Source organism: Columba livia, chromosome Z (genome assembly GCF_036013475.1).
Source record: "Columba livia isolate bColLiv1 breed racing homer chromosome Z, bColLiv1.pat.W.v2, whole genome shotgun sequence".
Classification (NCBI taxonomy): domain Eukaryota; kingdom Metazoa; phylum Chordata; class Aves; order Columbiformes; family Columbidae; genus Columba; species Columba livia.
In genome coordinates this window covers 8,436,109-8,460,069 of record NC_088642.1, presented here as the reverse complement: position 1 = coordinate 8,460,069, position 23,961 = coordinate 8,436,109, and the positions used below count along the sequence as shown (strand labels likewise).

Sequence of the window (23,961 nt, the reverse complement as noted above, 5' to 3'; positions counted from 1 at the left end):
GTTGCGTGAACATCCAGCCACTTGCTCTGACCATGTTCCTTAACTCTTTCTGACTTTTGCTGCCACTGAGTGACATCATGGTGACTCCTGCCTCCATCTGTCTGTTCTGACTACATCTTTCCTTTATCATGTCGTATGTCTTTGAGATGTTTTTCGAGTTCACCCTTTTTTTCAGAGGTATTTTACAGATTTTCAGAGTGCTTTTTTTCCTTCCCACCCCCAATCCTAATTTGATGAGTTTCAAACTCATCCATCTCTTTCCACTGACCATTAGGATGGTCTCTGCCCAGTAAATCCACCTAAAATCTAAATCATACTCAAAATATATCACCAGTGACCTAGGGAGAGAAGTATTGTAACTCACCTGTATTGACAAATCATCAGCTCTTAGGTGTAGAAAAGTTTACATATATCTTCTAGCATACACAAGAGTTTCAAACAAAACAATATGCAAGTATAATGTCTTCAGTCTTCTGTCAATCATGCCAGATTTCGCCACTTTGTGTAATACATGCCTTTCTGTCTGATCGATGTGTAGTTAATCCTTTTTCCTTTTTAACTTTGTACTGCTTTAATCTCCATCTACATCTTGCATCCTTTTTGACATGTCTCTGAGAGATGGGCTAAATTTATGTACTGTCTGTAGACTCAGCAGGACCGAGGTGGTTTCACAACACAAATAATGAAAACCCCTAAACCCACACACCGTTTCAGAGCGGTCCTGGTGGCAACAGCTCTGGGGGGATGTTTCCAAACAGGCTATAACAAACTTGTGCAAAGGCAGGCTTCCAAGACCAAAGCTTGATAGCAGTAGCCTTACGATGGCAAGAGATGCTCATACGCGGGCTAACAAAAGTACAGGGTGTATTTGTCATGTTCAGTTTCTACAGGCAGGGAACCGGCAGCCCAGGGTTTCACTGCATGCAACCTCATGCCAGGATCTCTTTTCCCTTCTTTCCTTCCCTGGTACTGGACATCAGAGATAATGTGCCTCTTTGTGAACCAATAGTTTCTGTCTGGATTCAGTTCTATTATGGCTCTTTATTTCCTGAATATAAGAGTACAAAAAATGTTAAATCTGTTCTGTGAACATCCTGGTTGAGTCAATATTCACTAGCACTGTCACATTCACATAAAATCCGTGCACTGAACACAAATCTTTATTGTGTTGCTTTTGTGGGGGCCAGACTGTGGTTTTTAGAGTTATATGTCATCAGTTAGGCATATAAGACTGTATTGTACTCGCAATATATACCCTGTTTTTCAGTCACTAGCCATCACTCTCTATGAAATACTTAACTTCAGTAGATTCAAGACAACTGAAGTGTCTAGAAGTGGTATTTTAAACCTTTATGAATAGCTACCTTGTCAAGTCTACATCTGTTGAGCATGGTAATCCAGTAATCTGAGTAAATTCCAAAGTCCAACTTCTCTATTTACTTCTTTTTTTGGGCTATAGGATTTTTTTAAAGCAGATCAATAAACAATCTCAGTGTTTTCATTTTAGTAAGCAATATAATATAGATGAGTACTGGTGTAGTAGTAAATCATTAATATACTCCTTAATCATAGAGTGACCATGTCCAACAGATGTGATTTATTAATGGAAAAAAGGCAGATGTGGTGTACAAATGCATCAGGAGAGGTGTTTCCAACAGAAGTGGAATAGTGTATGACACCATTTTAAAAGACCTACTGTGAGAGCATTTGGGATGCCATGTATATTTATAGTTGCAGAACTGGCTATATTCTAATATGTCGGTTTTGATCGATGTACAAACTCAGCATCAAGAACCCCTTCAGGGTTGTATCTGACATGGGAGGGCCACTGTGGTGCATGGAGACACATTGGCATCATGTTAGAGCTGTACCTTGTAGTTGGACGGAGCCCGGGCCAACACGCTGACCCTCTGATGTCTTTGTGGAATAAGGAAAGCATTACAGTCTCCAGATTCATCAGTCCCAGGAATTATAAGACTTTGACACAATAAGACTTCTGTAACCCTAAAACTCAATAGTAATCTGTGCTTAAAATGCTTGATTCAATCACCATGTGATACAGATAAAGATGATCAGAAAAAGAGGGCAGAATTTTTGTGGAAAAAGATGGGTCCTGTAAGGTTGCTCTCATGTTGTTTTCAGTGATAATGGTTACTAATCATTAGAGAAATCAGAGTCAAGGACAGCACTCTCAGAAGAACAAGAAAAACATCCAATCATGTTTATTATAGAATATGATACACTTGTGAAAGGTTTTCTGTGCAATGTGTTCCCTCATAGCAGGGGAGCTGTCAGTGACCCAGAAGGTCACTATAGGATTCTTAGGAGTAAGTGTATTTGTCTGGGTTAGTGCTGATTGATTTTCATTGCTATCAGTGTGAGAAGTTTTTAACTTTGTTCCTTCATTTCCTCACTTAGAAACCAGGAACAATCATTTATCATGCCAGTATCCTGAGTATTGAAAGTTTTCATCTATCAAGTGCAAATTTATCAATGAACAGAAGCAACAGAAGATGTTATGTCTTTTATAACTCCTCTGTCCACAAATAGGCACTACAGGATCCTCCAAAACTCTTGTTTTCTTGCATATGTGACTTTTCATAATAGGTACACACAAGAGTGCAATCTTAAATATCTGTTGCTTTAATTAGGCATCCCTTCAAAATGCCTTTTTAGTAGGGCACACTGGAAAACCTGAGTACCTACTTTCCAACTCTTATTGTGTCCCTCCTTTGCTATATCATCACTTATCCTTAGCAAATAATTGTTCCGTGATGCGATCCATGGTTAGAAAAAGGGCTTTTGCAGTAGCTGCTCATTTACCGAAAGCTCCTGTTACCAACACCTATCAACCTGTCTGGAAACTTCTATGGAGGAGTGATTGCTTATGTATCAATAGTCTTAGTGAAGGAAAACATAAGGACACTTGCACAAGCAGGTGGTTACGTGCACACCCAGACCCATCTCTGCAGCAAGAGCTCAGCCTCAGCCTGTTCTGTAAAGTCTTTGTCCTGGGTGAGCCAAGTTGAGAAGGGACGATGCATTGTTCTTCTACGCCTTTATCACAAACAAATTGCAATCTAATTTGAGGGATGTTTGTTCAGGAGATAGCTTGCATATGGCATTTCCGTGGGCACCTTGTGAATGGGGCTGGCTCTCAGCCAGACAGTAGTGCGGCTGGATAAGGCGCTAAGACAGGCATTCACTTTGCTGAAGAGCATGTGATTCTCCTTCTGAAGGAGAGAGTGACGTGGCTTGATCTACTGGAGAAGTTTGGATTTAGTTCAAAAATTTTGTCCTAAACAGGCTTTTGCATCATTCCTTATGGTACTTTCACTGGTGACAGCTAGGCAGGCTTTTCAGATATACAGATGCTGTTTTGAAGGATTGTTTTTATACCTATGACTTGACATTTACATGGCTTTCTTTTGTGAAGGCTGACAGCACTGCTTGCTGGAACGACAGCTGCTCTGCTCTGCTCTATAAGAAAGGCCAAACACACAATCACAGCATTTTGTCCTGCTAAAGCTTTGCCAGTGTGTTTTCTGTGGCCATTTCTCTGTGACTGTCTGAAAGCCTTTATGCTGGAATTTTCTTTGGATTCAGAAGAGAAGAGAGAAAAGTAATCAGAGCTCATTTTGCTGTTTATTAGGAAAATGAAGATATGTGGGAAAGGCTCTGTTAGGGAGTTGAAATATAGCTAACAAAGCAGAATGAGGACAGGGCTTCAAAGGGAAGGCATTAATATAATTTTAGGTGAAATTTAGCTCAGTACTTGCTACAAATGGACCTCTAACTGTGTATATTAAGTGAAGTCCTGACTTCATTGAAGATGAAGGCAGTATTCTGATTGATTCAATAAGGTCAGGGTGTCTCCTATGGCTAGTATGATCTAATAGGTCATTGCTAATTAAGAGCCTATGTGTATCAGTTCTTGCTGGTGGAATTAAATATCTGAGCACCAGTTACTGGGGGAATGGGGAACAAACTGGTCTTTGAAAGAGTGGTATGGAGAAGCTGTGCTATGGATTAATGTACCCAGGTACAGCTTCATATATGAAAAAGTTTTTAGTGTAGTTGCTGATATAAATCCTCCAAGATGAGAGAAACTGAAACCAAATGTGATAGATCCAAGAGAGTTGTTTCAACAGAAAAAACAAGAACTAAAAACCAAACCCAGACAAAACACACACACAAACCCCAAACCAAACCAACCAACCAACCGGAAAACTAACACAAAACCAAACAAAACCCCCCAGAGAATCGTGATATAACCACAGGCATTACTGGATTCCACCATGTTGAGACTGAAGAGGACTCTAAAAGGTGAAAGGTCTGCATCACTTCTCAGCACTGTACACTGTGCACACTGTTTTCTGTGATCAAAAATCCTTTGATTACAAGCAATTTGATAATATAAAATGGCTGCTGAGGTGTTCCCCTACCTGTTCCTGCCTTCCTGCCTCTTGCCTAGAAAAATATGTGAGAAAGGAAATGGACTTGGTTCCAAAGATCATGCGCCTGTTGGAGAGGTGGAACACTTCTCCCCTGGGGACAGGCTGAGAGAGTTGGGTTTGTTCAGCCTGGAGAAGAGAGGGCTCCAGGGAGACCTTATGTGGCCTTTCCATACTTAAAAGGGGCCTGTAAGAAAGATGGGGACAGACTTTTTAGCAGGGCCTGTAGCGACAGGGCAAAGGGCAATGGTTTTAAACTAAAGGAGGGGAGATTCAGGCTGGACATGAGGAAAGAATTTTTTACTCTGAGGGTGGTGACACACTGTCCCAGGTTGCCCAGAGAGGTGGTGGATGCCCCATCCCTGGAGACATTCAAGGCCAGGCTGGACGGGGCTCTGAGCAACCTGATCTAGTTGAAGATGTCCCTGCTCATGGCAGGGGGGTTGGATGAGCTTTGGATGAGCTTTGAGGGTCCCTTCCAACCCAAACTGTTCTATGATTCTGTGATCTCAAAACTATAAATGAGCATGGTCTCTAGAAAGAAAAGCAGCTGTTTCTTATTAACATGCACTGGATCCCAGCAGTGTCATTAACATGCTGATGCATCTCACATAAGCCTCAAACTGCCAAGTTTCATAATTGGGCCACAATATCTCACTTTAGGCTTGAATATGGCCTTCAAGGTCTGTAGCATTTAGAACAGTATATTTTTCCTCCTTTTTAAAGTAGGGGAAAAACGTTAAGCATCGATTTTTTTCGAGCACACTATGTTTCATATTATAGGCTTTAGATTTGTAACTGTGTGTTTTTAAGGTTGTTGATCCGCTGACGTGCGCAGGTTGGTTTTGTGGTGAGTAGCACAAGGGTGTTCGGGGATGAGATTGCCCTGAAGTTCGTGCTGTTGTTCTCCTGCTCACCTGCAACACTCTTACCCCTGTTCCAGCTCTACTCAGCCATCCTGTGGTGTTGGAAACCCTACACAAAGCACTTTCCCATGTGTTGCTTCTCTGGTGGCTTTTATATGTTGACATGTTTCTCCCAGCTCCATTGGAAAGAACAGGCAGAACGTGTCCATTTAGAATAGGACTCTAGGTTGCAGATGGTGATGTTCTGAGGAGGGATGTAGGCTCTGCCTCTGTTGTCAGGTTTTTCCTTGTGATTATCTCTAAGCAGACATCCATGGTATACGCACTAATTTCAAGGGTCTCTTTTTTTTGGTGAGTTGAGTGTTCGGGAGTTTGTTCCAGTTCTCTTCCACCTCGGTTGACCTGCTTGCTGTCCAGGGGCTAAGCTTCTTTACTGCATCAGTTTCTTATCTTCTTTGCCTTGTGGATTAGGGTAATCACACTGCCCTACCTGACATGTTGGGGAAAAAAGAAAATCTGAGGCACTTGGTAGTTGTGGAAGTAGGGGCTTACAGAGATTAACACAGTACACTTGAGAAGACAGAAAATATTGGGTTGTTCAAGAGTACAATGTTATTGCTGCTTAGATCCGCTTGTCCAAAGTCTACAGTCCTTTTCTTCCCACAAATGTGTTTTTATTTGCTATGGAGGCAAGCAACTTCCCAAGCAGTCCAACTTTGGAACTGGTGATTTTTAAAGGTGTTGTTTGATAACTTGGTTTAAACTGCCCTAAATTCAGACCCCTTCTGAAAAGAAAGTCCTGTGGTGTATTGGCAGCTTCATCTTTGTTCCAGCACTTGTGTTTCTGCTGCTTCAGAGCTGACTCTTGAAACTGCCATGGCTGAAAACTATCCCAGCTGAAGGGTGGGGGAAAGCAATTTTCAGCCTGTTTGTCAAACTGCTTCTGAAATGGCAATACAGGTTCCAGCTACAAAAACGTATTGCTTGGGTTGTCTACTTATTACCAGTTTTGCATCATTAAGTGTTACGCGTTCTTGGCCTGATATAATTGCAGCAGATTGCACACATGAACTGTTAATTATTTTATTTTTAAAACAGAAATTGCGGAACAGGAAAATAACATTCCAACATGTTTGCTTTTGGAGCTAACCTACCACGGCAATCTGTTACTTTGATAATGGTTAAACTCGCAAGCCCTTGCCTCAACAGGGTGCAGCAGGGTACCATTAAGACAGCCATCTGTTGAACATATATACTGGAGTCATGAATTGCCTCGTATTTTGGGTTTTTGGCTACTTATTATGTAGTCGCGTTCCCTGGCTGCCACTGGTCTGCACTGAAAAATGCACAGAAAGATCAGAGTTCAGTGCAAGGTGAGTATCCCAATTTGGGACTGATGACTGGCAACCCATCAGATGAACTCTATGTATAGAGCAGAGAAGAGATGGAAACCTCGTGGGTGTCCACATGCTGGTAGTAAACGCTACTCTGTGGCAAGAGTCTTTGCTGCTTGAGTTGCTTAGTGATTCAATAGATCTGTAAAACTCCATTTGCAGACCAAGGCTCCCATTATGTTGGATTGATTCATCAAGATGAGCAGCTAAACCAAGTTAAATTCTATCAGAGTTTTCCTGCATTAATTTAAAAATGAATTTAGTTGGCTCTAAATAGACATTTGTTTTAGTATCTTGAAGAACTGACTTTTCCCTATTAAAGCAGAATAATGTATCTATACGGTGCCCTAACTTGAACAGTACATAAAGATTAGTAAATAAGACCCCATTAAAAATACTTATAATGTAAGTAACATGGGTCCCAATAGCCTTTCTAATGTCCATTAATGCTTATTCTGAGGATCAGAGCTCATTTTACTGAGCCATTTAGTCAAACCGTGTGATTATTTAGAAAGTTAATTCATGCATACTAAAATCTAGCTTAAGTAATGCAGAGGGTAGGAGGTAAAACTCTATGGAGACGATAGTCCTTTTTGTTATTTAATGATCAGCCATAATTAACTTGCAAATTTGAAATAATTAGAACAAATTAAAGGTATTTAACTTTGCCTCCCTAAAGAAAAATTCAAATTGCACCAAATGCAGCTTTAAATTATTCAAGTCTCAGAGGTCTGTGCTGGGTTTTTTTACAATGCCTTTTCTATGATGAGAATACCAATCTGCTTTTTGTCAGAAAGCATCCTATCAAGTAATTGTTCTTTATGTCTAATAAATGACAGCTATTCTTCTTTGTAAAAGTATTTCAGTCTCCGAAGACTACATCAGCATTTCCATGGCATTTTAATTCAATAAAACAAAAGGTTAATGTTTTTCTACTTTTTAAGGAATGCAAATACTAGCAGTATTCAATGGGTCCTGAATGACATTTAAAATTTGCCATTCATGCTCAGCAGGGATATCGCGATATGAGGCACAGACGAAATGGAAAAAAGGTGTGTTTTCCTTTGTTGGTGTTGTACTTCGATATTCATAAGGAGGCAGCAGGTCTGAGACTCACTTTCCTGGCAATGCTACTCTACAACTCCTGCCTTAGTATGTAGGTTAGGTAGGCTAATAAGGTCTTTATTTAGACAGTCTTCTTTGTTGTGCAGTTTCAGGGAGTAGCATGGAAATTCATCGTATATTGCGGTGCCCTGCAGGAAGTTCTGCTAACCACGCTGCATTTGAGTGATATGATGCGTTGCGGGATTTGAAAAGAGACAAAGGACCTGATTTGTTGTCACTTAATCTCTCTAGCTGTATATAACTCATCCATTTGGACCATATGTTAGTTTCAAATTTTCCAGGTTGCAATAGTCACAGCATTCATTTTACTAATTATTCTGTAGGTGAATGAGTAACAGTGTTCTGAAATATATATATATGTTGTTTCTTTTTTTTTTACTTATGATTTCTTCGTCTAATTTTGGTACGTTGTTAATTATTCAATTTTTGTATCTCTCTGCATTATTCTTTTCCCTCCTTGATCTGCACACCTCTCAGATTAAGTGTTTGTTGTTTTAAGATTTGACTCTCCTTACTCGAGCAAAAGTTTAGTGTGAGCTTTCTTTTGTTAAATACTGAAGAACCAGGCTCTAATTAATTGTTTAGTGAGCTATAAATACAAATACACTTGCTTTTGTTATTTCCTCATAAATTAGCTTCTGCAGCTTCTTCCTGGTGTATGTTTCTGTTTGAATTGCCTCTGCCATAGCATTATTTAAACGGGAACTTGGTATTCTAGAGGTAACTGCGCCATGTAGAAGGGGTATTGCAGTGAACCAGCAGAGTGATCGTCTCCCCATTTACAAGCCAAAGGTCACTGTCTTCACAGAAGATCTGTAGGTTGTAATTAAATGTACTTCAAAACCTCAGAAAGCATCCAAATAATGACAACTTTGATGTTTATAATTGCTGTTAATCATCCAAGTACAGGCAAATGGAATATCAAGTCCTGTATTATCAGAGAAATCTGGTCAAGTATTACACCTTTAAACCTCTTTAAACAGCTATTAGGGCCTAAACCCACCTCTTGCTGTACAATGGGTTGCAAGAATTAGTAGGTTAAAAATTTCATATCATTCAAATAAGATACTAATTTAGTCCACCATAAATTTTAATAACACTTTGCAATATTGTTAGTGGCCACAGTTTGAAGCCCTAAAGTAAACGGAGGTTATTCAGAGAAGTTTTTTCCAACACTTCAGTCAGTTATTATAGGTCATAAGCCATTATATAATGTTCTGCATTAATAATACAGGAGTAATACTAATTGTCCAACAGACGCAGTGGGCCCTATTAAACAATGGCTTATACAGCACATTGATTTGAAACTTTTAATTTAGCTATCATTTGCTGATGGGAACATCAAATATCTGCTTTTTCCTCAGATGTACAATAACTTCAGTAGAGTAAGCTTTTAGGTAAAAGATTCTTGTGAATCAGCCTCCACAAAGCTGTGTCCCAAATAATGCAAACTCAGTGCCGTTCTTAGGGTTGCTCATGTAAAATGGTGCTTGTACAGGAAAACAAATTTTATAATCTTCTGTTAATTTGGGAAAGCTATATGACACCCCCGTGCTTTCAAGTACACCAGTATAATCTTGGAATGCATTGTGTTCCTTCATGTGGATAATCCAAAGATTTTTTCATGCTTTTAATTACTTTTTTGTAACGATGATGGGGCTAATGGGAATCCTCATTAAAAGCAGTAGTTGTTGCCTGGAGAGCTGTATTTGCAAGAGGTAGGTTGTCTTTACCGGGAGAAAGATGGGTCTCCACAACCTCCTGTCTGCCCAAAATGTTTTGTGTCTGCAGACACTGAATTCATGCTTGCTCTACCTCGTGAAATTTGCATCCTGGTGCTATTGATGCATTATTTCTGATCCTGTGCAGAAGTTCATCTTGAACCATACTGATTCGGGTTGGCTTTCTTTTTTCTTACTCTAACCAAGCTGCTGCACTTACTGCACCAGATATTCTCACACCAGTTTGCTCATGCATTCTCTGTCCTGCTTAGAAGTTACTCTGTTCATTCATCTCACTTTTTGTCTCATCTCTCCTCATCCCTTTTCTTCTTGAGTCAATATATCATCCGCTTCTCTTTTGCAAATGATGACTCCAGTTTTCTCCTGTTGCGTTCTTCTCTGTTTCTGCTTTATCCTAGCAAAGCGAGCATTTTTTTAAACTACTTTTCCAACCTTGCTCCACTGTACTGGGCAAAGTACTTTCTGTTTCTTCATCCCACTAGTCCTGTCCTAACCACTCAGGAAATCCAGGACTTTATGCATGAGGGAATGTGCCAAATACTACAAAACTTGAAATATAATTGTCAGAGTGCTGCCAGCTGCAGATAACCAAAGACTCCTGCTAAAGTAGGTTAGTAACTCTTCGATCTTTAGGCATCCTGCTTTCAGACATTGCAAATGAATTCAGCAAGAGCTCAACTGGCACCATGACAGTTACGCTTTTGGAGAGTGAAAGCCGGGTACAGGGCTGGGTGCGTGTTAAAAGGGCTGAATGCATCACGTAATAGCATGATCTTTCTTTCCTCCCAGTGTACCCATGTTGAAATGTGAAGATTATTTTCCAAGGACATCTCTAGTAAGCAAAACCTCCAGAACACCAGGGAGCAGTGGTGGGAGCAGTTCAGGGAAGAAAATGGCCAGTTTTGGTGCAAACATGGAAGACGGGCGAAGCCTTCTCGTGCAAACCAGGAGGGAAGGCACCAAATCAAGGAAAGGTAAGGGGGAGCATACTGTATTGCATGGCCATGAGTGTGCTAATGGCATTTAGAAATTGTGTATACGTGTTCAAGAGTGTATCAGTAAAATGTATAATTAGAAGGAGAGTATTGCAAGTTACTTAAACTAAGAAAAAGTAGCTACATTTAAAGTAATAAAAAGCTTAGAAAGCCTTGTAAATAAAAAGTGATCTTCTTGGTTAGTGTTCCTGATGGAAGGGAAAAAAATTAGACCTTTAGTCTCAAAAAGCTACTTCAACAATTCTTTTTGCTTTCCCAGCAAGCAGAGAATAAGTGCAGTGGGGCTTGCTCTTGAAATGTAATCTTCTTCACATTCGTTTCCTCCCCAAGTAATGGCTCCACCATCGTAACCTGATATTTTGCCACACAGGGATGTCTGTACAGCTAGAATCTATCCTGCTCTTAGCTTAGTACCTCCATTTAAGGGGCAGAGAAGCCATCTTTCTTAGCAAGAGAAAGGATTGGGAACAAAAGCAGCTTGGATGTTTCACTGTTGAGCCTTGAACATAATCCTTGGTTCAATTATGAGCTAGCTTTTTTTTTTTTTTATTTTAACTTGTCAGCCAGTTTGCCATATATGTCAGCATAAAAATAAAGAAAATGGCAAAATGAGAAGAAATGTGGTGCAGTTCTCAAAGGAACAAATAACTTGTGTTATTGGTTAAGACCGTACCAACATTAAAAAGCAGTCCCTGTGAAGAAACTTTCAAAAGGGTATCATCAGCCTGGACCCAAACAGTGTCTGAGGTTAATCTCTTCCAAGGCACAGCTACAAAAGTTGGAAGCCTGTAAAGGGCTTGTGTCCAAAAAAATCAATTTCTAATTTGAAACAAAATCATTTTTGACTAACAGGGGTTCAAGACCCATTACTTTTGCTGTATAGTCTGCTGACATTTCACACTTTCTGTTGTGCACAATGAATCCTAATAGTCATTTTATAACATTGCTACACCAATCAATTTAAGCAAGAGAAAGCCGTTACAATTCTGCAAAGTTTCAGGGGCAATTTTCACTGATGGTTTTCTTTTATATTTTTTTCAGCTATCATTATTTTTTTCTTCTCTTTTCCTCTTCCTTCTCCCCCCTCTTTCTCAATACTGTAGTGATGAAATTGAGATTTTTCACAGTTGGATGATGGGTTTTGTTCCTTGGGTAGGGATAGTCCTCAAAAAGTAATTTATTTTCTGTAGATTCGGGGGGAAAAAAATCCAACCTAGCCTCTCCTTCGTTCATTCATTTCATTTTTAGTACGTAGAAGTTACAAGCTGCACCTGGCTATTACATGTAGCAACTGAGCTGCACCTATTCTGATTTAGTGACTGTAATGGTCAGCATAATCTCTGAAGATAGTGAGTATCTTTTGCAAATGCTTACTGGGATTGCTGGCTTTGAAGATGTAGAGCTGCATGGCAAAATTTAACTTATAAACATTGGCACTCGCTGTGATACCAGATAAAGTTCAGAGAAATGCTTTCAAGCTGTGGAACAACCTCAGGTCTATTACTGATTTGAACGGCTTGTTTATCACAAGGCAAATTACCTAGCACTAATCACTGAAGTTGAAGTCTTCTGTATTTAGTACCTTTTTAATTGGCTTCCCTCTGTTATATGTTTGGACTCCTTTAACAAGCATACACACATACTTGTAAAGTGTTTTTTCCCATCTTTGGGGATCACCAGGGCACAACATCAAGTTCCTTAATTCTAGTTAGCTCTGGACTTAGCTTTGTCTGTCCTTGCTCCTGCTGGATCTTCCCATCCGTTGCTGACCTGGTATTTCTGCTTCAGAATTTATTTTATTTATTTTTTTTTTTCGTTAGGAAGCGATTATGTAGCATCCCACAAAAATAAAACGGTGGATGCTAACACTGTTTTCTGTGGTGAATTCTATAAAAATGTGGTATTTGCTTTACTGTGTCAGAGCGCTGAGCCGGCAAGCCTGGAGGTCTGTCTTGGACAGTGGTCAGTACCTGCTGTGTCAACAGAAAGTCATCCCACTACTGCAGCACTTTTAGCTGAGCTCTAGCTAAGCCACACTGTGTGGGGAAAAGGAATTAAGTCAACATGGTGACATCTAGAGACATGAAACTTGATATTATTTAGCCATGTACCTTTAGGGTGGCCTTTCAGAAAACAGCATTGCTGGACACTGTGTACAGAAACGTGTCTGTGGAAACTTCTTGGCAGGCAGATATTAACATATTGCTGCAAAGGTTTATTTTTCTCATCCTTGATCTGTCTTGTCTGTTCATATTGTAAACTCTTCAGGATGGAGATGTCTCCAGGCATACCTTATTGCAGTGCTAGTGCTGACCTGGGCCTTTGGGTTCTCTGTATAATCTCCTTGTACCACTGGGAACGGTGGGTGTATGTGGGGGACTGAGCAACAGTGTCCCTCCAAGCAACAGGGGCAGTTGCACCAGATTTTGGTGTTGTTGGTGTTGTCTTCTTCAACTACCTTTGTTTTCTTAGAATTTTGTTTTGTTTTGTTTTTGTTTTGTTTTGTTTTTTTGAGAAGATAAAATGTTTAATCGGGAATGTTGGAAGGCTTTACTGCCCGCAGGACTGCTCACTTACTCTGAGTTCAGTGAGTCTGGAAAATGTGATTTTTGTAATAAACCCACTTTCCCTTTCTCCCTGCAGATGTTTAGCAATGGGAAGAAGAGCATTGTTAACCTGGTCCTCTCACCTCGTAGAGTGAAAGGGGCATTTCTCTCTTTCCAGGGTAGAAGCTTACAAGATCAGCTTAAGCAATCAGCTTTTATTCTTCCTCTGATGCTTTTTGTCTCCTATTTCTGTTTGCTCTTTAATTTTTATTCCTTTGCTTTAGCAGGTGTTTGTGTCTTGTAGACAAACTTTTTTAGTTTTACCAGCAAAACTTTAAGCAGACAAAGCAATCCTCAAGTCTTAGATCTTTTCAGCAGTAAATTGTTTTTATTGGTGTCACCAGCAGCTGTGTCTATTTGTACTAAAATCTAACAGCTTGTCTAGTTAAAAAGCACAGGAGTAGTGTTTCTCATCCTTTCTGCCCTGGAAAAAATTTGCTTTTGGGCTGGGAAACTAAACTAGATTCTATTCATTACATTCTGCAATATTGGACACTTCTCTACATCTCTGTTTAAAGTCTTCCTCTTTACCACCTTCCTGAAGTATCTCTGCATTGATACAAGGAAAGAATTGTTTTTCCCTCTGTATCTGTTTGGGGGGAATAGCATCAGCATTATATTGTATAGCATGCATAGCTTTCTTTCCATATATAAAAGAAAAAGCTAGAGAAGGAAAATTATTTTAGGTCATAGAATCTGTAGTTTTCCAGGGGCTGATTTTTCTGTGTAGTGTTTGTTTTTCAGTAGGTTTTCTAATGTAGCTTCTTAGGGATTCAGGATCTGGAACTTTGTCCCTTGAGGGAAGACTCTTCCCTACAATTGAATAGAGCAATTAGTTAATATTAGTGAAGCACTTTGAAGATATGAAGTACTATATAAATGTTAAGTATTATGAGTATTAGTATTATTCGATTCATAAAGATTTCTTTCATGATCATCAGCCTAGATTTTCCCTTTGCTTACTTTCATCCCATTACAGCTTGAACCAGCCTCAACTGTGTTTCTTCATTCTAAGTGTTTACACTTTCAAAACATAGACTGCTGCACTTCCTTGCTTTCTTCCTGTTTTAGTTGTCTGTTTCTCAAGCAGAATTATACTGCTGTTTGAATTTTCTCAAATGAGACTTTAATCTACTTTAAATCATTCTTATGCCAAGCTAAACAAATTGAAAATAGTATTCTTAACATTACCATTTGGAAGACATCTGTAATTGCTTTTGGGTACCTTGCCTTGTGAGCTTACATCTAGTTTGTTTTTTTGCTATTCTTTGCTACTCCGGGTTCTCTCAATTGGTGTCAGGATTTAGATTATCACACCATATATGCGCTTTTTAAAAATTATTATTTAAAGGGTGAATGTGTCTATTCTTTTTCCATGTTTCTTGCTTCTCTAGATCATCTGCAAGGTCTCCAGTCTCATACTGTCTTCCAACACCTGCAAATCTAATTAATTTGCTGTCATTTGTATCACCCCGGTTCTCTATGACTTTTCATAAATAATTACCAGTCACTTCATAAATTCATTAACTAATTCCCTTTAGCCCTGAAATATATATCCTTCAGACTAAAGAATTTCAGTCTTTTTTTTCTCCCTGATAATTTCTTTTCATCAGCTTTATATAGGCAGGTATTATACATCAACGTGGTCTTCATTATCTCCTACTTGCCAATATTCCTTTTCTCTATTTTTTCTCATGGTATATTTTAAAATTGTTAGTAGCTTAGCCATATTAGCATCATTATTTATTAAATCTTCTTTGTATATTCATAGAACCTGTTTGCTCCTATGTGTTTCTTTTCCCCTCAATTGACTTGCATGCCTTTTTCAAGGTGTATTTTGAAACATTTTTTTATTTAGATGTGCATTTTTTCAGGATTTCTTGCTACCCCAGTTTTACATCTGTGCAGCCTAACAGCATCAGTATATTCCTGCTTAGTTCCTTTTCTTGTTTTCCATTTCTAGCCCTGGTAATATTTTCACACTTGGGTCTTTGAATAGTCCCCTTGAGGCTGTATTGGCCACTTCCAAGTCCATATATTTTCTTTTTTCAGAGAAATACATCTACTTTGCTAGGAATGTAGTATGTTGACAGTGGGCTAGCCTTTTCTTCTGTTAGGAATTGAATATGTTCTCCCATGCTCACCAGGTTTTTATCACTTTGATATTAGTTTCTTAAAATCTGTCTGCCTCATTCCACTGTCAAGTGAAATGATTTTTAAATGTCTCTTATTCAATCATAAAGCCAAAAGTCTAAGCAAGAGGCTTCCAGTCTTTATATGCATACCCACTTTTTTCATCATGGATTGGCAGACTATCAAGTTACCAGGGACACATAATCAACATATATCCCCCTGATATTTATTCCTTCACTGATAATTAACTCTTTTTTAGGTGAGATTTTTTTTTTCACAGCATGGTGCTGAAGCACAATGCATTCTAGCAGGACAATAAGAACCCATTGTTTTTTGTTAGCTTACCTAGAATACATGTTAAAACATGTGGTTTTACTATATTGTTTATATTTGTATTCCCCTTAAATCAGTGCAATATTTTAAATAATCTTAATCCCATGGATGTGTGTAAATTTTGCCCTGAATTTGGAATTACAACCGTGTTGTGTGGCTTCATGTTCTAGCCTGGATGGTAGATAATATTGCTGTACAGAGAGCTGAGAAATATTTACGCATGAAAGAATTACTTGAAGAGCTGAACACTGATTTGACTTAAATTTTTGCTGAGACCTGTAGTTTTCCCTCTGCTTACTGTTTAGTTAAGTGATGTTGTTTGGATAGAGCTAATTAGGCTAGATTTAAAAAAGCCCAAACCCTCAGACTTTTGTGTAGTGGATCAGATTACTCCTAATTTGCCTATTCCACTTACCTCTAACTGCCTGTATGCAAGCTGTCCGGCTAAATCCCATCTATAAAAACAAGTTATCAGGAGAGTAGGTAAAAGGTGGAAGATGGGTGGAAAATTGGCTGGACCACCAGCCTAAAAGGGTTGTCATCAGTCCAGTTGATAGCCGGTTGCTAGTTGGCCAACAACAATCTGACAGGATGCACCTTCTGCTAGTTTGCAGGCAACACCAGCTGGGGAAGTGGTCAACATGCTGGAGAGTAGGGCCCGGTGTTCAAGGGACCTTAACAGGCTGGGAGAGTGGTTTGACAGAAACCTGTTGAGGTTCAATGAAGGAAATACCAGTTCCTTCAGCTGTGTTAGACTGATCTCATACAAGAAGACCAACTGGGTGCTGACAAACAGATGTGTAGATGAGGTTCTTAGGGACATGGGTTAGTGCCAGTGTTGGATTTGATGATCTTGGGAGTCTCTTCCAGCCAAAATTATCTACGATTCTATGAACCTAGAATGCAGTTTTGCCAGGAAAGAACTGAGTGTCCTGCTGAACAGCAAATTGAACGCATGTCAGCAATGTGCCTGTGGTGGAGTAACGAAACCTCATACTGGGCCATAACAGCAAAATTAGGGTCATCATGTTGATGGAGTGACACTTCCACTTTGATCAACCCTGGTGAGGCTGTATCTATAGAGTGCTGTGTCCAGTTTGTGGCTCCATGGTGCAAGGAGAATATTGACAAACAGTAGGGAGACGAGAAGAGGCAACCAGGGCAGTCAGAGCCCTGGAGGAGATGCCCTCCTGGGACAAGCTGAGAAAGCTGGGTGTGTTCAGCCTTAAGAAGAGACGATTCAGCACAGATCTTCGTGCTTTCTTCAGCTGCCTAAGGAGAGGGTGTAGAGAAGAGGGAATGAAACCCTTCTTGGAAGTCATCAGCAACAGAGCAAGAGACAAAGGGAAAAAATTACAATTCAGGAAACTCAGATTAGCTATACAGAAAACATTTTCACTGTGTGGGTGGTCAAACACTGAAATCAGAGAAGTTTCCCAGAGAGGTTGGTTTTCTATCAGTGGAGGCATTAAAACCTAACTGGAAAAGTGCCTTAAACCTGTTCTTGTTGTCCCCACTTTGAACAGAGGATTAAACTACATGACCTCCAGGCTTCACCTTTCAACCTAGATTATTTTGTAATTCAGGGGTTACTGGGAGAGAGGAAGAAGGAATGGACTAATAGTTCTATTTTATTGAAAGAAAAATACAATTATAGTGATATTTACACTTGGGAAACTAAGATCTTGTAGCGTGTCATGAAAACTGTATCTGTGAAACAAGATGAATCCTCTGGACCACTATGAGAAGAGCAAGTCTGTCAAACTTTGGGTAGTAAGATGGACGCTGTAGAGTGTGACTTATTCCACAGATTTGATTCTACGTGATCCTGAAATGCATGCTGTGCACAGAACTGTCAGCTGATGAGTTCTTTGATTGCCATTACACTGTATACATGGCACTCCAAAAATGTTGCCTTTTTCAGTCCCAGTGTTCTGTAATAATGCATAATCACAAAACATCTGTCCAAAACTTACGGGCTTCTGATGTCTGGCTTGTCTTCATTCCACAGGGACGACTTCAGGACCTAGGAATTATGCAGCCACATCCCCTGTGCTGATAGGCAGCAGCAAAGAGCTTGCAACCACAGCCGCATCACCAATCCAGCATGACACTTTACGGTAAGCCGCTAGGTAATCTCTGGTTTAAGATTCTGCAAACACAACCGTCAAATTCTCTTAGGTGCAGGGAAGTGACTGAATTTCTATGATATTTCATGTTATCATGAGCTGGAAAATATAAACCAAAAACTGCCATATCCTTTTGACATTTATAGTAAGCCTTAAATTGCTTGTTAGAATAAGAAAAGCAGTAATATGCCAAGTTCTAACATTTTAATTTTACTTAGATTTTGAACAGAAAGTTTTTACGTTCCAAGTCTTGACATATTAAATACATTTGTAAATAATTTGAATGGATGGTGTTAACCCCTGTTAGGTTTTAAATCCAGCGGAAGATTTAATCCCCCTGTATTTGCCCTCCCCCTCCATATTTTATCAAATGGCATTTATTTTAAAATGTTTCGTACTAGAGTTATTTTATGTTTAATGACAAGCAACAAAATCACATTAAGTCAGCAATTCCTGATTATACTGTATATCTGCACTAAATGCACTGGAAAAGCAGCATTATCACTTCTGCTCCAATGGAGAAACAGAAAGCAGCATTGTTGTTACACTTAGAGTCTAAAAAAAAACTTGCCTTCTTTAGGCAGGATTACAATTCTCGTGGTAAGTGCATTAAAAAACAGTATACAATCCTTAGGTTTCTTTATCATATCCCACATTTTTTCAAAAAAAAACCTAAGAAAAATCTTCACTTAAGCAACAAAGTAAATGCAGATTAAAGTATGAATTTGCTGTATTTTGCACCACTAGTTGGATGATAAGAATGTAAAACCATTCATAAGAAGAGTTAAATGTTTCTTGGAGAATGAGAGGGTTTGAATCAGATTTAATCCTCTATTGGCCCAGTGGACGAGGAAAATGTATGCTTGATATCATCCCTGTATTTTTGGCAGCAGCTGGCATTTTATTTCTATCTTCTGAGAGAACTTGCGATATATAATAGGTGAAAAACCACTATCAATATTGACAAATTTGTACTTACTTGCTGTGGAAACGCTTTTTTTTTTTCCCTTCTGAAGGAAGGGGATGATAATTCTGGGAGGATTTAAGAACTGAGATAAATTGGGCTCTGTTTCCCACAAGTAACTGTTTAAACAAACAGAAACCACAAGATTGCCTAAGCATTTCTCTTAGAAGCAAGGGTTACTTTTACAAGCTAGTAATATCGGAGTGTAAAGATACTGCTTGATACTGTCTAATAGTGATAAGTTGAGATTCCATTCAAGCACTGAGGAGTAGATATAATTATTCACATCATACAACAACTGCTCAGAAAAAGGAATTTTATTCAGCAGGATTGATGGTCCATTCTTTCGCGCAGAGGGGAGTAAAATATTTGTTGAAATATGCTGTTAGAAATCATATCAGATAAAGTGATCAGTAAAAGGAATCTGATTAGCTGTCATCCTTAAAAGCTTATTTTACCAGTTGATGACAAATTGTGAAAAATCCTGTATTTCTGGGGTGCTCTCTCCCACGCTTCCTCGCTTTCTTTCTCGGCGCTGGTGCTGTAAGTATAATTGACCAGTTTAAGCAGCCATGTTGTGCTTTCCCTTACTCATGGCCTTCTCTAATTGAAAATGGTAAATGGACAAGTATTTCTGTGGAGACCTAAAGCTGATCCTATCCTTCATCAAAAAACCTGCTTGGGCAGCAGGTCAGTCTCAATTTATCACTGAATGGTTATAAGCTTAGACTGCAGGTTTAACTAACTAAATTAATCAATATTGAGAATTATTGCTGCTTTTGTGCCACTAAAGTTGGGGTTTGTCAGCATGTTTGTTATAATCTGTGATCTGGGGTGGGGGGTGGTGTTAACAGCTTAACCACAACAGTTGGCACAGACCTGAAACTTGCAGCACAAAGCCCTAGCCTAAGAGCAAATTTATTTATTCGGCAGTACGTGTAAACCTAATTACTTTTGACTATTTAAATTCATAGGACTAGATTCAACTCGTGTTTGTGCCAGCTTCAACTAGCACAAACCTTGGCACCTGGCAGTCGCAGCGATGGAAAGGCTGCCAAGGAGAAGGTGTTGGAAAGCGACAGAAGCTCCCTGCCAGTGCAAGGCATCGGGGTGCGGGCGCAGCTTTTGTGGGGGGCTGGCTGGATAAGCAGGCATGGCAGGTAGAGGATGTGTTGGCTCGATAGCCGGTCTTGGCAGGGCTCAGCTGGAGGCTTCAGCGTGCTACAGCGCTCTCCTGCTTGAGAAAGCATCTCTGCAGTCCTACTTCTTTCTCTCCCTTGGGATGAATCACATCTGGGACAAGAAACAGCATCCCTAGAAGGTAAAGGTATACAGTTTGAGATCCTTAGGCCTGTGGAAGGACCAGACTTGTAAGAATGAATGTGCACAAGGTGGTTTCAGCGATATCTCTGGAAGAAAAATAGCATTTCTTTATTTGGGCTAATATTGGATTTATCTGCCCATCGCGCTTCCATGCATACCTGTCGCTGCTTTTCGTAATACAGCCAAGCATTGCATGTTTGCTTACCAGTGTTCTTAAGCCAAGTGTCTACACCTGCGTGAGCCCCTTGAAATTCTGTTCACAGCAGGTCTGGAAAGCTTTTCTACTTCATGTACTTATTTATGTAGACCAAAGTGTTATATCTGAAAAAAGAAAAGTATCACAGGCAGGGTTGGGGCTGGACAAATTTGGAAGAGTTTGTTTCTTACCCCTAAAGCATAGTTCTGTCTTAAGTTCTGTCTAAAGACTGTCTTAAACATTACCTTTTTGGTGACCAGGGACATCTTTCTCATAACTGCAGTTTGCCTAGAAGAAAGACTCTGGGTTTCGGCTGTGAGCTGGAAAGAGGAAGCAGTAGCACTGGTGTGCTTCCATTTAGTAATGAAGGACTTTTAACATAAACTAGATGTCACCTCAAGTATAATTAGGCACCGATTTCAGCAAAATAAATGTTGTGTTGCAAAGCAGAAGTGAAACTGCTCTAAATCAAAGTAGTAAGCTATTCTTTTTTTTAAAAAAAAAAAAAAAAGTTTTAAATTGTGCCTTGTGAAATACTTTAATTTGATTACAGCCCTGGTGCAATTGTCAGGCTCTCCCCACGCAGAAACAGTTGTAGTGTTGAGTTTGGCACAGTAAGTCCTGTAACACTGCAGATAATCAAGCACTTAAAAAGACACAGGCAAAGGTTGTTCTGCTCACCATGGAAACAGATAATTCTGCTGTAACATTTTTCATTTTGGGCACCTAAGAAGTGAATTTAAGAACAGTTAGGTAAATTAAGGGATTGAGTGATAGTATGGGATTTCAGCATTAAGCCTATGTTTTCTTGTTGCAGTTTTAAATCAGAGCTTTAATGCTAGCTGAATTCATTGTCTTGGAGTGATGTTTCTTGTAGCCATTAAAATAAGTGATTTAGAAGTTCCTGCACTATGAATATTGTATCTGAGCTATGATATTATCTGTTTGACTACAGTGGCCTGTTGGAGTTTTTATAAACAGATTGTATTGTATAAATCTGTGTTTAGGGACATTTTAAAAACAAAACTATTTACCCAATTGCCCAGCACATCTCAGGTGAATGTGTATTCAGGGACTTTTAAGCAAATTAATATCTGATGTAAAATATAATGTGCAGAGTTGTATACTTAATAATGCACGCTGGAATAGTCTAGAGTAGATCTGTTATGCTGAGTGTTAGGAAATACGACAGTGATGAGATTTAAGCTTTTGCCTTATGCAATAGTTGCCTTTCAGATCTGTGCACACTGGATACTTAAATACGGTTCTGCTCTTAAGACGATACTATGAAGTTCCTTCTACTGCAGAGTCTTAAGGAAGCACTGCCAAAGAAATAGATTATTTTTTCCCCTTTAGGATCAGACACCATTCAAGGTTCAAAAGGAGAATGAGGAGGAGAAAACTTTCATTCCAGATCTAACTTAAGATCTAATTTAAGTGTGTTTGGAGTGGGGTGGTGAGTTAGGTGCTGAATGTGGTAGGAGACACAAGTTTTGCCTACTCCCAGAGAAAGCCAGCAGCACAAAAAAGTCCAATATAGTTCCATATGCAAGTGATAAAACCAGACGTTGGCAAATTAATCTCTCTTATTCACAGTGTAGGTTGTTAATTGTTCTCTCTGCTGGCTGTCGATATAATGTGAAATTTTCATTCCCCATTCAAGATGGAAAAAGTTGTGGCTGAAAATGTTAACATTTGCATTTTTATTTGTTGATTTATTTAAAGGACAGCCTCTCTTACAGCAATCCATCACTCAGTGACACCCCAAATATGAATAATGTATTGTAGACTTGCGGTTACAATGTGTAATAAGTGCCAGAGACAGTAGAAGAATGTTAACTATGTTGCAAATGTAATATTTATCGACTGGTAGTTTATTGCTTTCGAGGTTCAATAATACTGACCATAGGACATTAATATCACTTATCTTGATTTTAGTTGGGCACCTCTGTATGTAGAAATAACCCATCTATCTCATACTTACAAAATAAATGTGAATAAATGTGAATTTTACAGCACTTTGTAAGAAGTGCATTATAGGTTTCTTTGCTTAGCACTCACAATTCTCCTTTTCTGCCTTCTCATTTACTTATATCTGACATTGATCCCACTCCAATTGCCTGACCCAGATGGCGAGCACCTCGGCGCGTTTCTAGGCGCTTCATTTAGGGGTTGGATTATGATCTTGTGCCTCTGATGGTGTCTGGACCAAGTCTCTCTTCCTGTTAAAGACCAGTATGAAAGAGACTGTCAGATAGTTTTCTAGTGCTTCTGTTTGAAGAGATGATGGCTGAGAAGCTAAAACAGACTTCTCTTTTGGAAAGACATGCGTAGCAAATCTAAATAATCTCTCTCTTAGAGGATCGTGGCTATCAGAAATAGAAGCGTTTAATTAGGTCAACAGTTGTTACTGTAGACTTGGCATTTATTTTTAATCAATGAATAGAAATACATTTGAGCAATTTTGGAAGGTTAGGATTTTAAATTCAGTGTTTTTGAGAACCAACATTTTCTTGACACTCTGCTTAAGAAAAAAAGTTTGCAATAAGGCTACACTATGGTAGGAAATCAACCAGTAGTAATCATTCCCATCTTCAGTACTTGCTCTAGAGTTTTGCTTCAGAAACTGATACAGACTGGGCAAACACTACCCCTTATCTACGCTGTTCGGTTACGACCACTAAAAGCTTTGAAGTCTCAAGGGTGAAATGCAGATGTGAACCCAGGACTGGGATCAAAACCAAATTTAACAGTGGGAGATTTCAAGCTTCTGTTGAAATCAGATTTCACTTGTGAAGCCTGGCTCTTGGGAAACTTGGAATTGGGTTCAGCCATGAAAATGATAAGCCTTGATTATATTTCGTGTTGTCGACATCAAGTAAATTTTGAAATGACATTCTGTATTTACATCTGAGGTTATCAAATTTAACTCATCAGCAGCTTCCTTTTCTTTACTGTGTGTAACAGGAACACCTATTTGTGTCAAAGCAGCCTACCTAATAGCTGCTTCGCGATAACAGTTTTGGTGTGTCCGTTGCTGACAATGAAAATCATATTGGGAAATTCTGACTTGCAGTGCAAAAGGATTAATGTTAATTAGCAACTGTTGACTGTAATTGTCACCCTCATTAAAATGCAGAATTATGTATTTCTTAGTTATAAATAACCTTCCTAATTGTACTTGATGTATGCCAGTTTAATCAAAAAGTACACTTGCAAACAGGCAGATATTTGCATTAATCTAGCGCTGGATCTTTGAGTCTTTTTTGATCGTCTTTTATTCCAAAGTTGACTAGTTGGGGGAGGTCTATTACAGCTACATATCCTTTACACATTTTTTTTATTCAGCTCTGTGGATCTGACAGGATTTTGTATTAAAATGAGGGGAGATGTCTTCTGGGAATGTTCGGTGCAACAGAAAACGTGTCAGTTTTGAAGTAGTTGGCAAGGTTTCCATCATTCAGTGGTATGACAATTTGAAAGTAATAATAAGCAAAGCAAAATAGCGTACAAATCATATTATGAAGCTGACTTAACTCTTTCAGTCTGCTTCTTACCATAATTTTCATTGTTATCTTAATTCCTTTTTTTTTTTTTACCTTTTTTTCCTACGCACTGCTTTTGCACGTTCTTAAATACCACATTTAATCTTAAGTGAGTGTTGGCTCATTGGATGTTGTTCCCTTTTGCAGTTGTAATCA

The 23,961-nt window shown here is 39.1% G+C and overlaps 1 protein-coding gene across 5 annotated transcripts in view; it reads left to right on the top strand.

Annotated features, from left to right (window-relative positions):
* KIAA1328 (KIAA1328 ortholog) overlaps positions 1 to 23,961 on the top strand; it is a 177,156-nt gene that overhangs the window by 128,731 nt on the left and 24,464 nt on the right. For all 5 annotated transcript variants that reach the window (XM_065046945.1, XM_065046943.1, XM_065046946.1 and 2 more), the window contains 2 exons: positions 10,371 to 10,555; positions 17,660 to 17,768. In XM_065046945.1, the coding sequence (XP_064903017.1) occupies positions 10,371 to 10,555; positions 17,660 to 17,768 (294 nt within the window). The remainder of the gene's footprint in view (positions 1 to 10,370; positions 10,556 to 17,659; positions 17,769 to 23,961) is intronic.